The sequence below is a fragment of the Heliangelus exortis genome, chromosome 3, assembly GCF_036169615.1.
Source record: "Heliangelus exortis chromosome 3, bHelExo1.hap1, whole genome shotgun sequence".
Taxonomy (NCBI): Eukaryota; Metazoa; Chordata; class Aves; order Apodiformes; family Trochilidae; genus Heliangelus; species Heliangelus exortis.
Genome location: NC_092424.1, coordinates 27,070,781 through 27,086,066, shown reverse-complemented (window position 1 = coordinate 27,086,066; position 15,286 = coordinate 27,070,781). Strand labels below are relative to the sequence as shown.

The 15,286-nt window shown below is 37.7% G+C and overlaps 1 protein-coding gene across 1 annotated transcript in view; it reads left to right on the top strand.

Moving 5' to 3' along the window:
• Positions 1 to 15,286, top strand: part of NVL (nuclear VCP like) — a 44,008-nt gene continuing 28,722 nt past the window's right edge. The window contains exons 1-12 of the mRNA XM_071739745.1: positions 1 to 387; positions 1,937 to 2,010; positions 3,278 to 3,330; positions 3,419 to 3,512; positions 4,429 to 4,483; positions 5,005 to 5,256; positions 6,713 to 6,836; positions 7,120 to 7,196; positions 7,463 to 7,597; positions 9,174 to 9,275; positions 12,267 to 12,384; positions 12,851 to 12,989. Coding sequence (XP_071595846.1) covers positions 331 to 387; positions 1,937 to 2,010; positions 3,278 to 3,330; positions 3,419 to 3,512; positions 4,429 to 4,483; positions 5,005 to 5,256; positions 6,713 to 6,836; positions 7,120 to 7,196; positions 7,463 to 7,597; positions 9,174 to 9,275; positions 12,267 to 12,384; positions 12,851 to 12,989 — 1,280 coding nt within the window. The 5' untranslated portion in view covers positions 1 to 330. The remainder of the gene's footprint in view (positions 388 to 1,936; positions 2,011 to 3,277; positions 3,331 to 3,418; positions 3,513 to 4,428; positions 4,484 to 5,004; positions 5,257 to 6,712; positions 6,837 to 7,119; positions 7,197 to 7,462; positions 7,598 to 9,173; positions 9,276 to 12,266; positions 12,385 to 12,850; positions 12,990 to 15,286) is intronic.

Below are 15,286 nucleotides of genomic sequence, written 5' to 3'. Positions count from 1 at the left end.
GGGAAACGGAGTCCCGACGGCAGGAGGCGGGCGGGGGGAGAGCGTTGCGGCGCGGTGTGTGTCTGCCCTAAACGGAGGAGGAGTGAGAATTCGTAAATGTGAATATTTAGAAGTTTAATTACCGTCCGGGCGGGTAGCAAGTGGGAGAAGGGAGTGGGGCTCGTCCGCCGTTCCCCTTTTGCCGGTACTGCTGGAAGGGGGCCTGAGCCTGCGAGCTTGAGTCGCCCATTGGCTGCCTGCGCGTCATTCCTGGCGGCCGCTCGGCGCAGACGAAGCCTCACGGCAGCCCCGGGCGGCACCTCCCCTTACCGGAACGGGACAGCGGCGGCGATGCGGAGGCGTTCGGGGCACTTTGTGGACTTAAGGCTGAAGCAGCGCGTTAAGCAGGTGCCCTGGTGGGGCGGGCAGCGGCGGGGGCTGCAGGGGGATTCCCTATGGCTGCGCTCCCGTTTCCCTCCCCTCGGTGAGAGGGGCCTTGAGCACCCGGCCTGCAAGGCAGGGGGAGCGAACGGCGGCGAGCGCTGGAACCCGGACGTAGGGTTTGTCAGGACTTTAAAAGGTCTTTAGAAAGACCTGTAAAAAGGTGTTTGTTTGATTGGCTGATTTGTTTGCTGGGTTTTTTTGTTTGGTTTTCATATTATTTCTTCTGTTTGGTTTGGGGTTTTTTTCCCATGCTTTTCAGTATTTCTGGACCTAGAAGTGGCTACTATTTCAAGTGTGAATAGTAAATAAAACAAAAAACCAAAATAAATAAATCAATTCGGTAGATATAGTCAAATTATGTCTACATTTGGAAACATGCCCGTCGATTGTGTTAAGTAAGTGAAGAAAGGGGAAAAATGTGGTTCCTTGAGCAACACACTTACAAAGACTGGGGAGAACAGTGCTTCCGTCAGGTGGCAGTGTTACACCTTCTGAGTATTTGTGGTGACTTCACAAAATATTATTTTTCTGTGTGTAAGTGTACTCCACTTTTAATTTCTTAAAGTGTGAGCTGCTGTTTCAGGAAGCTTTCTTATTTGCCTTTACAAGATCACGGTGATTATGTCGTGACTATTCTGAAATGAAGGAGCCTACCATGGATTTATGGTAGGCATGGTATTTTCTGCATCGGGTCAGTGGCTACCCATGGGTGAAATGAAGTGTTAATTAATTTTTAAAAAATAATTCTGTATTCAGTCTTAAGCAACTTGATTGTTTGAAGTAGAGATGTTAATTTAAATGAGATGTGGAAATTCTGCTTGCTGTGACATTTGTGGTACCATATCTTTCTGGGAGATTCTCAGTCTGAAACTTCTTCTCACTCCTAATTTGGAGAGTGGGGGAAGAAAGGAAGAAAGCAAATACAGTACAGTTATACTTGAAATTTAGTACGGTTTTTTACTGTTTCATAATAATTGTTTGAAAATGGGTTGCATCAGCTGCTTTCAGAGAAGAAAAAGCCTTGATAGAGTTCCCGTTCACTTATATATTTTTCTGTAGTATTCATTAAAACATCTTATAAAAATTAAAGCTCATATTATGACAATATCCATACCAATTGATGCAGAGTGTTTTATTTTTATGGTAGATCTAAACCAGAATAAGGTTAACTGTGAGAAACCAAGAGCATTAGAAGAGTTGATAATAACATGGTGTGGGTTGCAAAGTCGTTTTTCTTACTAAATAGAAACGATGTAGTTGCACCAGCAGAAGTCACTAAAGCACCAAAATACAGCATGCTACTTTTCTCCTGCAGACACACTGTCTGGTTATCTGTGTCTTAATAAGCATTTCCCCTTCCATTGGGAAATACTGTCTAATGTGTTCTAAGACAATATAAAACTGTTTCCAATTTTCGTTTTGACATCTATGACGGCAAGAGTTTGAAATAAGCAAATTTGATTTAGCTGTTCTGATGATGTGGACAAAGATTTTATTTGCTTATTTGTTTCAGTATCTTGCAAGTAGTAAATGTGGGCAGTATGTTGACACTGGAATTCTAGCATCTGATTTGCAGAAAACCTACAGGTGAGCATAGATATGTATTCTTACATTCTACATTAGAAATATGGAATATATTACTTCATTATTTTGCATTTGTATTTTTAATCAGAATTTTATTTTTCTTAATATTAATGTCATTACCAGTTGTTGAGGTTGGTTGAAGTGACAAAATAATTTCCACTCCACTGTTTTCCTCTGCCATTATATCTAATAACTTTTATTAATGTATTGCCTTTGCAAGATCTACTTGTGGTTTGTTTTTGGGTTTTTTTACTGGAGGGAGGTTGTGTTTTTTTATTAAAAAAAAAAAAAATTAAACAGCTATAGATGCATTACAGCATGTTGGTCCTTATTCCGGTAGACTTAAAATGTGAATCACAGAATGATTAGGGTTGGAAGGGACCTTAAAGATCATCTAGTTCCAACCCCCTTGCATGGGCAGGGACGCCTTTCACTAGATGAGGATGCTCAAGGCCCTGTCCAGTCTGGCCTTGAGCACTGCCAGGTAGCAGGCATCCACAACAAAAATGTAGGATTCAGTAAGACACTGAATCCTGCTCAGCAAGACAGACTTTTTTGAGTGGGGAGCAAGGTTGCATTTCAGTGGATCACTGCTGAGTGTGTAGGTTGGGGAAGGTGGATAAGTATATTAGTTTATGTTTGCATGGTTTGTTTATTGCCTTGTTAGAGAAAGGGAGCCAGAACATGCTTAGGATGCTTACAGGTCTTGGGGTTGTGGTTTTGGTTTTTTTTTATTTTCTTCTGTCAGCTGTTGTATAAAAACAAATAAATCAAGTATAACCTCAGGAAGTCAAGGTAGATTGATTGTTTTTGTTTGCGTTTAAGGGTATTAATTTAATCGGATTTCCTAATATTGGCCATTATTGATTATCAGCTATTCCTTGCTGGCCTGTCCTTTCTAGAATGTAGTCCTGTGTCCCTGGGCTGTTGTTTGAAATTACATGTAAAAAGCTTGTGGTGTAGTGAAACAGTATCTAGCATGCTCATTTGTACATTGCTGCTCCTCTATATCTACAGCTGAAGAGGACTTTGTTTTTTTTTTACTAAACATCGCATTAGAGACCATTACAGTTTAGTGGATTTGTTTCACTACAGTGTGTGAGCTATTGCAAGCTTAAGAAAACACAGTCATGTTTTCACACGGTTGTTTTTTCATAAGAACTTAGTAGAAGCTTGCGTATCAACTTAAAACATATTTTCTGCTGAGGATGACAATATGTCGCGGGGAAAAAGCAGTTCATGTCATGTGTTTTGTTTTTTTTTTTTCCAGCGCAGACTATGGACGAAGAAAGAGAAATGCTTTTAGAATACAAGTTGAAAAAGGTAGTTCTGTTAGTATTATGTCCAAGATGCCAGATTCTTTGAGTACACAGCAGCTGTTTTCTTAAGATGTTTAAACTTTTTTCTTCAGTGTTTGGAATAATCTGTAATGAAAAGGAATGTGAAGATTTAGCCGTTTTAGAAGCTGAACATGCATCAAAAAGAGCAAGAGAAGAGAAAAATGAGTAAGATTTTTTACTATTAGATTACTTAAGTGGTGCCATTAAAATCATAGTGTCTCTCAAGCTTTCTGCCTTCATGTTACTGAAGTTTGGTACTTTGAATGTTACAGATAGATCCTTGATTTTCCATAGCCTTGTTTTCATCAGAAGTTACCTGAAGTTGATGGAAGCACTTTTTTTTCACTGAAGATAAGCAGATACTTAGTCAGAGTCAGTCATGATTGCTCAGCTGTGGGAAACATACAGCCCTGAATTAGCAAATATCCTTGAGGCTTCCTTGATAGTTTTCCACATATGGCCCCAGTCCTTATGTGATTACATTCCTTTGCTTTGTTCATCTTCCTTGAATGTGAGACATACTAGCTAGACCTGAGAGTCAAGAATACAAGACAGGTTATTCAGAGTAAACCACTGCTGGGTATAAGGTTGGAATTAAGATTTCTTAACTCCTAACCCTGTGCATAGTCTCATGGACCATTCTGGTTTCTCTAACCTGTGACAGATATTAAGGGTCTCATGGGAAAAGGACATTGTAATCAGAAATACTGCTCAGCAATGATTTGCTACCACTTCCCTTTGTGCCAGCACTGGTGATTGTGTGATCTCTTGGTGAACTGGATCAGATTGCTTGTGTGTCACTTTTTTTTTTTTTTTTTTTTTTAAGGACTGTCTTCCCAGCTCTGTTGCCAAGTTCATCCAGCTCATCACAAACTAGAGAGGGATGCATGTTTTAACCCTTCATAGTAGTGACTTTAGAGTATGGTAGTCAGGAGTTTTTTTCCAATCTTAGGCTACATAATATGGTTGTGGGAAACGATGTTGTGGAAGTTGCTTTTGTTTTGTGGGTGTCTCATATGCAGTTCTGTTCTGCTATTCTGCTCTGTTACATTAATAGCTTTTGTCTTCCTCCCATGTAAAGGGCTGCATCAAGTGCAACAGATGACTCTGATTATGATGATTATCCAGAAGATCTAGTAAGTTGTATTTTGTTATGATTGTTTTGTTTGCATAACACATGATTCCATGATGTGAGATTGCATTGCACTGGGGGAGTTTAAAAGTGGAGATCAAGATGAGGTATCATAAAGGCTGGAAATTTCAACTGAGAATCTATAAAGCTAAAAGGATGCTATTTTCTTTAAAAAAAAAGAACCTGTGGTTGGGAATCACTTTTCAGGAAAGCACACTGGCAGCCCAAAAGACTTGGGTATTAAATAAATGAAATTATTAAAGGAACTGACATATCTGCCTATTACTTAAAGGCGACTGTCAAGTAACAGGGGTCATTTTAGGGTAAATTGCAAAGGCTGTTGCCTCTTTAACCAGCAAATGTAGTTTTGTATGTGGTCATTTGGTTTGCAGAAGAGTGGTTTGGAAGAGACATGACTTCTTTCTCCCACAGACATAATGCTAAATGACATTTATGGAAAAGTTTTCACTTGCTTCATGCACATTATAACCTGTATGTTTTCTTTTAAAATACATAAATCTGCAGTCTACAAATCACATGAACAGTTCCCTTCTAAGCTTATACAAGAAAGGAAATTCTGATTCTGTTCCAACCACTCCAAAAAATGAACCCATGGAAACCCCCCCTCCTGTGCACACAAAGCCTCAAAGAAGCGCCCTCTCATCAGGAACAGGAGCTGAAGGGAGCTGGTTCATTGACAAAACTCCATGTGGAAAAGACTTTTTCATTGACCTTTGGGAGGATGGGGAAGGAGATAAAAAGAAACAAACTTTTGAGGTATTGTGTTTTACAAGCCCAATGTGATTTAAGTAGCAAGTAGGAATGTAATTTCCTGTGTAATTTGGCGGCTTTTTGAAGGGTGATACTGAGACCAGAAGAATTACCTGGATTTTTTAATCTATCTAATTTTTATTAGAAACATGCATGCTGTGTTTAAAGATTGTGAACATGTTAATTAGATAGGAAAGATAAGCTTAACCCCAGTATAGTGCTTTTTTTTTAATCTGGGTTTCTTAAGATAAAAGGGCTTAGCACATTTTTTGCCATGTCAGAAGTGAGTTTTAAACCTTCTGGCCCTTTTCAAGCATGTTTGAACGGGATATTAAAAAAATCACAAAATTATGAAATGCCTCCACTTTTTTTGAGGAAAATGTAGTGCTCAGTATTATGGATCCAGACTAGTGCCCATACTCAGAGAAAAGTAAGTGGAACTTAGCTATTTTTCATTCTGTTTCCCAGTGACCAGCCTAACTAGTCAGGAAGCACCAGCTTGCTGCAGCCATAACATGTGGTCTCCATTACCTATTGGTTAACTCTTAGTGAGCCTGCGGAAAGCTGAAGTTTTTGGATGGACAAGAATTGGTAAAGTTGAGAGGATCAGGCAGTTAAAAATAGGTCCTAATCCCCATTAAGACATACAGTTCACTTTGTGATCCCCTCCCCCAACCCAGCATTTTTTTTTTCTTATTTAGAAAAAAGCCCCACTTTGTTTATCTAGGAAAGCTTTTTGTTTATGTATGGGAGACAAAATTTATGCTTTTTAGCTCACCAGATGTTTTTGCAGGGTGCTCGTTTTTTTTATGTGAAGGAAGAACTTTGTTTTCATCTACCTTTCAGATTACACAGAATGGTTCTGAACACACAGATTTGACAAATCATTCCTTTATTTTAGTGGTACTGCATCCTCTTCTTTTTAGAAATAAAACTAAAGGGACGTCTTCGAATTGTTAAGTGTTTGCAATGCTGTGTTATTTAAAAAAAACAACCAACAAAAACAAGCAAGCAAAACCTGTAATTATTGAACTTATTTTTGATACTTTCTCCTGTATTATTCCTTTTCTTGTGTGTATCAGCACTGAGTAATATTTTCTTCACTAACAGCTACTTATGACTTAGAAGTAATAAAAATTGTTTCAATTGGTGTAAATAGATTGATACAGTTTTATTAATTCCTAGAGTGGGTTACTCTATGGTGTGCAGATAACTACCATCTGATTTTGGTTAGTGGTTTGGGGGTTTTTGGGGTTGTTGGTTTGTGTTGTTTTTTTTAAAGCAAAAAAGCAATTTGTGAAACTAACCCTTTCTACTAGAAGAAGGGGTTAAATTCCTGCCTTGCTTGTATTTATTCGTATAATATGTGTAAGTTAAGCATGGTAGATGGATATTTTGTTCTTTTAAATGTTTGCAGAAACATAGAATGTTATGTTTATATAATTCTGGTTTTATGCCCCAGAAAACAGAAATTTCTGTCTTGGAGGATGAAAGAAAGAAGACAAAGGCTAAGAGAGCAAAAAGGAAAAAGGAAGAATTTCTGGATGTAGATGGAGAAATTGATTCTGTCTTAGTTAAAGAGAAAGGTAAGACGTTATTTTTTATGTGCTGCTCCAAACATTGAGACTGTATTTGACCATGGAATCCATTGTCAGAGAAGTGTTTTCTGAAGTGCAAAGAAGGGATTTCAAGCGCTTTATTTAGAAATTTAGTTTTAATGTTGTATTAAAAACATATTCCAGTCCTATGTATACCAAAATTTATACTGCTCCATGTGCTTAACTAAATGTTTAGGATGAGTACTTTTTTGTTTAGTGTTAGCAACTATTATGCCGTGTCTAAATTTGCATTACTTTTTCTCCTTAACAGTTAGAAGGAAGGTACCAGAGCTTTATCACCCTTCAGTGAAGTTTGAAGATGTAGGAGGCAATGATGAAACTTTAAAGGTTAGTTAAAGTTTTATTAGTGGGATACAGAATTCAGTGGACAAAATGTCACATAAAAGTGACAAAGAAAAAATCTGGTATAATTTGCCTGCACAGCACTGAGAATAGCTGTTTATACCAACAGCAACAAAGTTTTGGGTTTTTTCCCTTCAATTAATCTTTTTGAAAGCTGTCACTGAAGTGACATTAATAAACAAGAATTGCTTTATTTTGGCCTACTTGTAATATAAGCAATCTAATACTAATTTGTCTCTTGAACTTAACAGGAAATATGCAAGATGCTCATTCATGTCCGTCATCCTGAAGTCTATAACCACTTAGGTGTGGTCGCACCTCGGGGTTTTCTTCTGCATGGACCACCAGGATGTGGAAAGACACTACTTGCACAGGCAATTGCTGGGGTGAGATAGCTTTAATTTTACAGTTGGGTTTTTTTGTTTGTTTGATTTGTTTTGTTCTGAATTAGATTTAGAGGAAAAAAAGAAATAATTCTCCTACATGATATACTGTTACTTTTCTTCTTTTTTATCTCTTCTTTCCTTCCTATCTTAGTCTAAAATATATTCATCTTTACTTCCATTGTTTAAAGTCCACCTGAATGTCTTCTTAATAAAATTTCGTATATGGGGAGGGGGCATAGTGACAGGGATTTATGTTTAACTTAATTGTTTTGAGGCATTCTCAGTACAGCGCTATAGGCATGGCTATTGATAGGCTATAAATGGAAGATACTTCTGGTTATATTTGCCATAGTGTTTTAAGTTTGGACTCAACCTCACTATCTTTTATGAGGTATTACATTGATTGTATTGGGTGCCATAGTTAAAAAGTGATTTCTGAATTCCAAAACTGGATGTTGTCTTGCCTATGTCAAACTAATGGTTTCAGAGCATATGACAGTATTTGTGTCAATAGTTTTGTGTGTGGTAAGGCTGCTGTGCTTGTCTGTACCAATCTAGATATAAATCCAGGGCCTGTTTAGGGCTATGGACATTTCTCTTTCTTTAATCCAGAAAGAGGCATGTCACACCTTAAACTTAGATCTGTGTAAATTAATCAACTTTTGTAGTGCAGATTTTATCTTTGAAATAAAATACTGATGTTTATTCCTTAACTGTTAGTTAACCCTTTCTGATATTGTTTCAAATGTTTTAATTTAAAAAAAATTTTTTTTTTTCTTTTTAATGCCTTAGTGTAAAAAGGTGCTCATTGAATGAATCTGTGATGTAATACTTAAGTGGGTATTTGTATCCTGGAAGAGTTCTAAATATGGGGGGAAGAAATATGGCACAAGTGAAAAATCTTCAGAGTTGAGATAGAGATTTAATAACGACAAATAATTTTTCTTAAATCAGCAATTTTCAATAAAGCAAATTGTCTGCTCCAATCCCCCATAGTGCCCCTTGTGGCTCTAAATTGTATAAATTAGGATTTTTTTTTTTTTTTTAATATGTAGTTCATAAAGCTTGAAATAGACTCCAAATCCATGTAGCGCAGCTGTGCAACAGTCCATCAAAGTTACAGTTGTACTTTCTTGAGCATGAGATTTACTGTACAGTCCTGCTCAAATATTTCTGGAGTATGACTGAGGTGGGGACCTCCACACTGCTAAGCATTGCTTTGTTACATACGGGAACAGTTAGTTTTCTCAGGGAAGGGGCTCAAGCATGAACTGAAATATATGCATTGTGGAGGATTGGACTGGAAACCATAGTACCAATCTATGTAACAGTGCAGTCATTCTCTAACAGATTTAAGGCAATCTGGTTTTTAAATTCCATTTCTGTTCATTTGGCCAAATGACTTGGACACGTTTTAAATTGGAGGATTCTACTCCTCTTTTTAAAAAGCTTTTAGGATTTAGTCTTGATTATGTAATCTTTGTGTGTAAAAGATGTCACATAGGAAAATACTTGTCCTCTAGGACAGCCAACATAACCTCTTCATATATTATACAGTGTTCCTTGTCTCTTTCAGGAGCTTGAGCTCCCGATGCTGAAGGTGGCAGCAACAGAGATGGTGTCTGGAGTGTCAGGGGAATCTGAGCAGAAACTGAGAGAATTGTTTGAGCAGGCTATGGTGAGATGCCTATGGGGAATAACACTGTGAATTGTTTGTTATTTTCTTCGCAAAGATTCATACTTTGTTGCTTTGGTTTGAATCTGAGTGAATGTTAGTGAGAGAATCTTTATGCTGCTGCACACAAGTCATAGTGTCTCCCTTTCTTTGACCAGAATTGCATTGCACTGAGTGTCATGCTGTCATAGAGCACAAAGATTACTATTCTGAAATCCTGACAAAAGCTATTTCATCATATCAATGCAAAGAGAGCAACATAAAATATTTGCCTATTTGGAGGTGTGTGGCTTGATATATAAAACAAAAAAAGACATAAAAGCAGCTTACTGTGTTTTTTGCTACAATGTTTTTTGCTGGTTTTGTATGGCATGGAATTTGGGTGAATGTACAAGACTTAAGACTTTGGGAATTTAGGTATAAAGTAAGAGAATTGGGACAAATACGAGTAGGAATCAGGCTACAGCTTAAGTTCTTTAGTGCAACTTTCAGATTCAATAAGATGCTGTGAACCAGACAGGTTGAGATGCTTTTAATTTAAACAAATACAGAATTTTCTTCTTTTAGTGTGTGGCTAATGTTTTATTTCATTAGAAGGGTTTTCTGTGCCTGACCTCTGAGAATGTTCTAGTTTTCCAACTATATTCTCTTTTTCTCCTCTCTGCTACAAATATATATGGGTGTTTACCAGATGTTCCTGTAAAAAAGAATGCTACACAGGGCAAAAAAATACCAATTGTGAAGCTGTTAGATTATTATGTTTCCAGTTCATACTGTTTCCAGTCCATACTGTACTTTAATTTTTCAAAAGCCTTGTTAGGTGTTGTTTAGAATAAAAATAGTGATTGCACAGTGTTTTTAGAAATTACATACCTTTTGTGTGGATAGTGATTGAGAGGAGGTTGTTAAACTTTTTGAAGAAGATAAATATATTGCATAAAGTATGTTTTAAAATAAAATCTTTTGCATTTCTTATAGTCTTTCGCCTTCACTAAGTATTTAGTTTTTCTACCAATTTTTATGTGGGGGGAAAAAAAATACATAGTTCCAGTGTATGTTGTGCATGTACTGTGGAATTTTTATACCTCAGTTGCATTTTTTCCCCTCGTATCAGATAGAAGGAAAGTGAATGACAACTAGATGGCGTTGTTGCTACTTGATAACACAGAAAACGTGTTTTAAACCACTACTTAAAAAAATATTATTCTACTTTTTTTTTGAAGGTGATTCTAGTGTTTTCTACTAGTGCTTTTCAATAATATTAATACTCTTATGTTACTTAAACTGTCCTGTTTAACTAGCTTGATCTCCTATCACAGGGTGACCCTCTTATTAGACTAGGGTGTTGTCTACCTTGACGCAGATACACTTTGCTGGATAAAAAACTGGTTGAATGGTTGGGTCCAAAGGGTGTGTTAAATGGAGTTAAATCCAGCTGGGGGCTGGTCATGGGTGGTGTTCCCCAGGGCTCAGTGCTGGAGCTGCTCCTGTTAAACATCTTCATTGATGATTTGGATGAAGGGATAGAATGCACCCTCAGTAAGTCTGCAGATGACACTAACCCTGGTGGAAATGTCAGTCTGCCTAACAGTAGGGAGGCTCTGCAGAGGGATGTAGACAGATTTGATCAATGGGATAAGGGCAATTATGTGAGTTTCTACAAGGCCAAATGTCGGGTCCTGCACTTCGCTTTAACAACACCCAGAAGTGCTACAGGCTTAGTGCAGTGTGGTTGGAGAGCTGCCCAGCAGAAAGGGACCTGGAGGTGTTGATTGACAGCTGGATGGACATGAGCCAGGAGTGTTCCCAGGTGGCCAGGAAGGCCAATGGCATCCTGGCCTCTATCAGGAACAGTGTGACCAGCAGGACCAGAGAGGTGATGTTACTCTTGTACTCAGCCTTGGTCTGGCCTTGCCTCAAGTACTGTGTGCAGTTTTGGGCACCACAACATTGAGGTGCTGGGAAAGGTGCAGCTAAGGGTAAGTAGGCTGATTAGGGGTCTGGAGAACATGTCTTGAGAGGCTGAGGGAGCTGGGACTGTTCAGTCTGGAGAAGAGGAGAATGAGGAGACCTTACTGCTCTCTACAGCTACCTGAAAGGGAATTGTAGTGAGGTGCATGTTGGCCTCTTCTCCCTAGTCACTAGCAATAGGACAAGAGGAAACAAGTTCAAGTTCGACTGGGGAGGTTCAGACTGGATATTAGGAAAAATTCTTCACTAAAAGGGTGGTGTAGCATTTGAACAGGCTGCCCAGGGAGGTGGTAGAGTTGCTGTCCCTGGGAATGTTCATAAAATGGGTAAACTTGGCGCTCCCGAAAATGGATTAGTGGTGACAGTGTTGTAGGGCTGACAGTTGGCTTTGATGATCTTGAAGGTCTTTTTCAACCTTGATGAATCTATGATTCTATTCCAGGCATTTCTTTTGTATTAGTTACAGTAGCCATTATTCTGTCTTAGTGTTGGCTTTTTAATGAATATGAAATACATGGAATTTAAGGACTCTTGTAGGAATTGCTTATTTTTACTTTTTCAATAAAGTTGGTGGGTCGTTCATTACCACGTGTACCTTTTGCTTCATTGTTTATGTGAGTAATATTTTCTCTTATAATTCTGTAGTCCTAATGTCACTAACATTGAAAAAAAAAAACCCAACATCAAATCAGACCTTTCTTGTCTGATTTTCTTTTTTGTACTTAAGCAATTGAATATTTATGGAAAACATAAAGCAATGTAGAGGTATATTTAAATTTTGGACAAATTATAAAGACGTTTTTACTCTCATGCATTAATTGTTTCATAGCCTCAGCTCAGCACAATTTCATAGTTTGGTGGCTCTCCAGATAGTCAATAAGAAGAACAGAATTATTTGGGGACAGGTTGACTGTGAAGTAGACTTGTAATTATATAACAGAAAATCTGAAATAAAATCTTTCTCTCTTGTAATACACTGTATCAGTGTAATTTTGTAATTTTTTTCTTATTTCTTTTTCCTAGTCCAGTGCACCGTGTGTCCTTTTCATTGATGAGATTGATGCAATCACCCCAAAAAGAGAAGTTGCATCAAAGGACATGGAGCGAAGAATCGTGGCTCAGTTCCTAACTTGCATGGATGGTCAGTTTCAGGAACATCTGTACTGAGCTAAAGTTCCTAATTACCAGGCTCACTTTCTGCTTTCCTTCAGTAGTGACTCTTGGTTGCTTTAGCGAACATGGTTGTAATAATTTTTCATATTTTGGCATAGTTTACCTGGAGGGTGGTATGAAGATTTCAGTAAATTAGAGGGGGTGTTAACACATTGTTTTTGGAGTGGTCTGTACAGCATTATGGAAGCCTTTCAGTTGTATAAACAGATATAACAGGAAAAAGTGTCCAATGACATTTCAAATGCTTATTTTTCTTTTCACAAAATGCAAATTCTAGGTAGTAGAAACAAGGATGAGCAGCAGTTTAATATGACTTTTGCTTAGTTATCTCTGCTGTTCTTAGTGTTATTGTGTGCTGCAGAAAGACTGAAACAGATGTCAGAACAAAGTTGAGACTGAGTATGAATACCAACTTCCTTCCTTCCTTCCTTTAGACTTGAATAATGTGGCTACCCAGGTCCTTGTTATTGGAGCAACTAACAGGCCTGACTCACTGGACCCTGCCCTGAGGAGAGCTGGGAGGTTTGATCGAGAAATTTGTTTAGGGATCCCAGATGAAGTAGCAAGAGAAAAGTATGTGTTGTAAAGTTTAAGCTTCTTTTCAATTAATTAATGAATAAGAAAATAATGTGGAAGTTAACATACAGATTAAGGGAAAGTACTTTAATGTGTTAAGTCCTGCTTGTGTCTTTACACCCCGATGCACCAGCACACACTGAAAAGTGCAGAAAACATTATGTGCATCTACTCTTTGTCTTGGGAGTTGTGTCTGTATTTGGGGTGGTTTTCTTTCTTGTGTACAAATCTACTTTTAGCACTATGTTAATGAGTTTTGAGGTGCCTTAACAGTATAGATGGTGGAATTAAATATATTTTCTATTGCTGAGAAGATTAACAGTGATTAACATTGAATCTTTGGTGCTCCCTATGTAACTTTTAAATTAGGAACATAAATAAAGCGTAGCGCTCTTGTAAGTCTTTTCAAACACCTACCTTAAGCAGCAGGCCTAGATTCTTCCGCTCCATTCCTTATGGAAATTATCAGGCATTAAGCTGAGTTGCAGTCATCCTGTTTTGGATGTATCTGTAACTGGCTGTTCTTACTCCAAAGATTTGAAAAATGTTTTGCTTTTTTAGTTAAAAAGGAACTGCTACTCATTTCCACAACAGCAGAAAACCCAGGAAGGGAAGTGTGAAAACAATTGTGGCTTATCTTGTTACAGGAAGGAAAGGTTAAAGGATAAGTTCCTTCTAGCTCAACTAATCTTATTTCTAGGTTCAAAAAGCAAACTATTCTGCTTTTAGTATTGCTCACTTTGTCTTGTCAGCACTTCTGGACATTTTTCTACCCTTTTCCTCCCCACCCCCTTCTGGCTATGCCTCCACTTATATTTCTTTTCTTCAGCCCTGTAGTAATTATGTTCCTCTTGGTTGTGGGGAAATACACAGGTGGTTAGAGGTAGAACTAAAGACTTGACTGAATAAAGTTCTGATTCTATGATGTTTCTTAGGTTCATGTTAAAAACATGGTATTTCCAGAAATAGCACTGTTTCAAAGGGTAGAGGCAGTGAGTGGGAAAGCCATCACAGTGTGTAGAGATTGCTTACAAGTGTAGCTCATATGTTAGAGTGTAGTCACATCTGTTCATGTTATTGTTGTGTACAGTTGTTTGTGTTCGTAGTCTGGGAGGTGTAGGCTTACAGGAACTGTTAATTCTTAATTTTTTTAATTTGGAAATTACCCTCTTCCCTCCTGGTGCTCATATGTTTTATTTTGGGTGTTGGATTGGGTTTTGCCAGGGAATTTGTTCCTTTTTTATTTTTTCCCCCCACATAAAACGTCATAAAGAAACAGAAGTCCTTGAAGTATGCTGATTTATCACACAGTGAATCGGTGTTGCTGAAGGCATGATATGAACTGCTTAGCTCAGCAGCCTTAAGGGGGTGGAGCAGGATGAAGAAAGGTGTACCTGGAGATCTTGCTTTGCTTGCAGTGTTTTCTTGTGCATGCATGAAGCACATGAAGGAAAATAATATATGTAGGACACAAATTGAGAATGAGTCATTTACAGTTCTTAAATTCTTACACTTTGAGTCAGTTGATTAGCTACAGCTGTTATCTGGCAGGTTGAAAAGTTCTTGAGAACCAAGCTAATAACAGCAATAAAGATTTAATTGAGAGATGATGGAACTCGTTAGTGGGGAGGTAAACAGCTGAAATGTATTATAATTTCAGAGTTTCAAATAGTTCAATAACTTGTTCTTTTCATAACTTTTCTGTAGTTACATTACTTCATCTGTAAATAATTTAAAATAATTTTCATTGGAACTGGAAACTATTGGTGATCTTCACTTCTCTGGTTTATGCTGCCTTTTAAAGTATTTTCCCAGTGAAGTAATTTTGCAGTTTAAACAAGATTATTTGCTCCCTCTGCTCAGAGTTCTTCAGCACCACTATTTGTATGGTTTCAATTGCTCTAGTATTTTTTTTACTATTCAGGTAGCTTTAAATTGCCCCTGTAGTAAAAGAACAGCAGGAACAAGGTCTTGGTGGACCTTGAAGGAGGTTAAAGCTTCAGCCTTGGTAACTGAATGAAAAAAACCCATTAAGAAAGCAAACAAACAAAAAAACCACACAAAAAACCCAAACAAACCACTACACAGAAACCAAACCAAAAAAACCCCAAACAATGTAAACAATGTGAAGCATGGCACTTCACTGTCAGTTTAATACAGCTGCTTTGTATTTCTGAGGGAACTGCATAGGTAGGTGTAACTTTTAACTTTTGACTGAGGATGGGGTAACACATGAAGTAAATATATAAATTGTGTGTTGCCTATAAAAATTTTACTGGTGATGCAGGAAATAT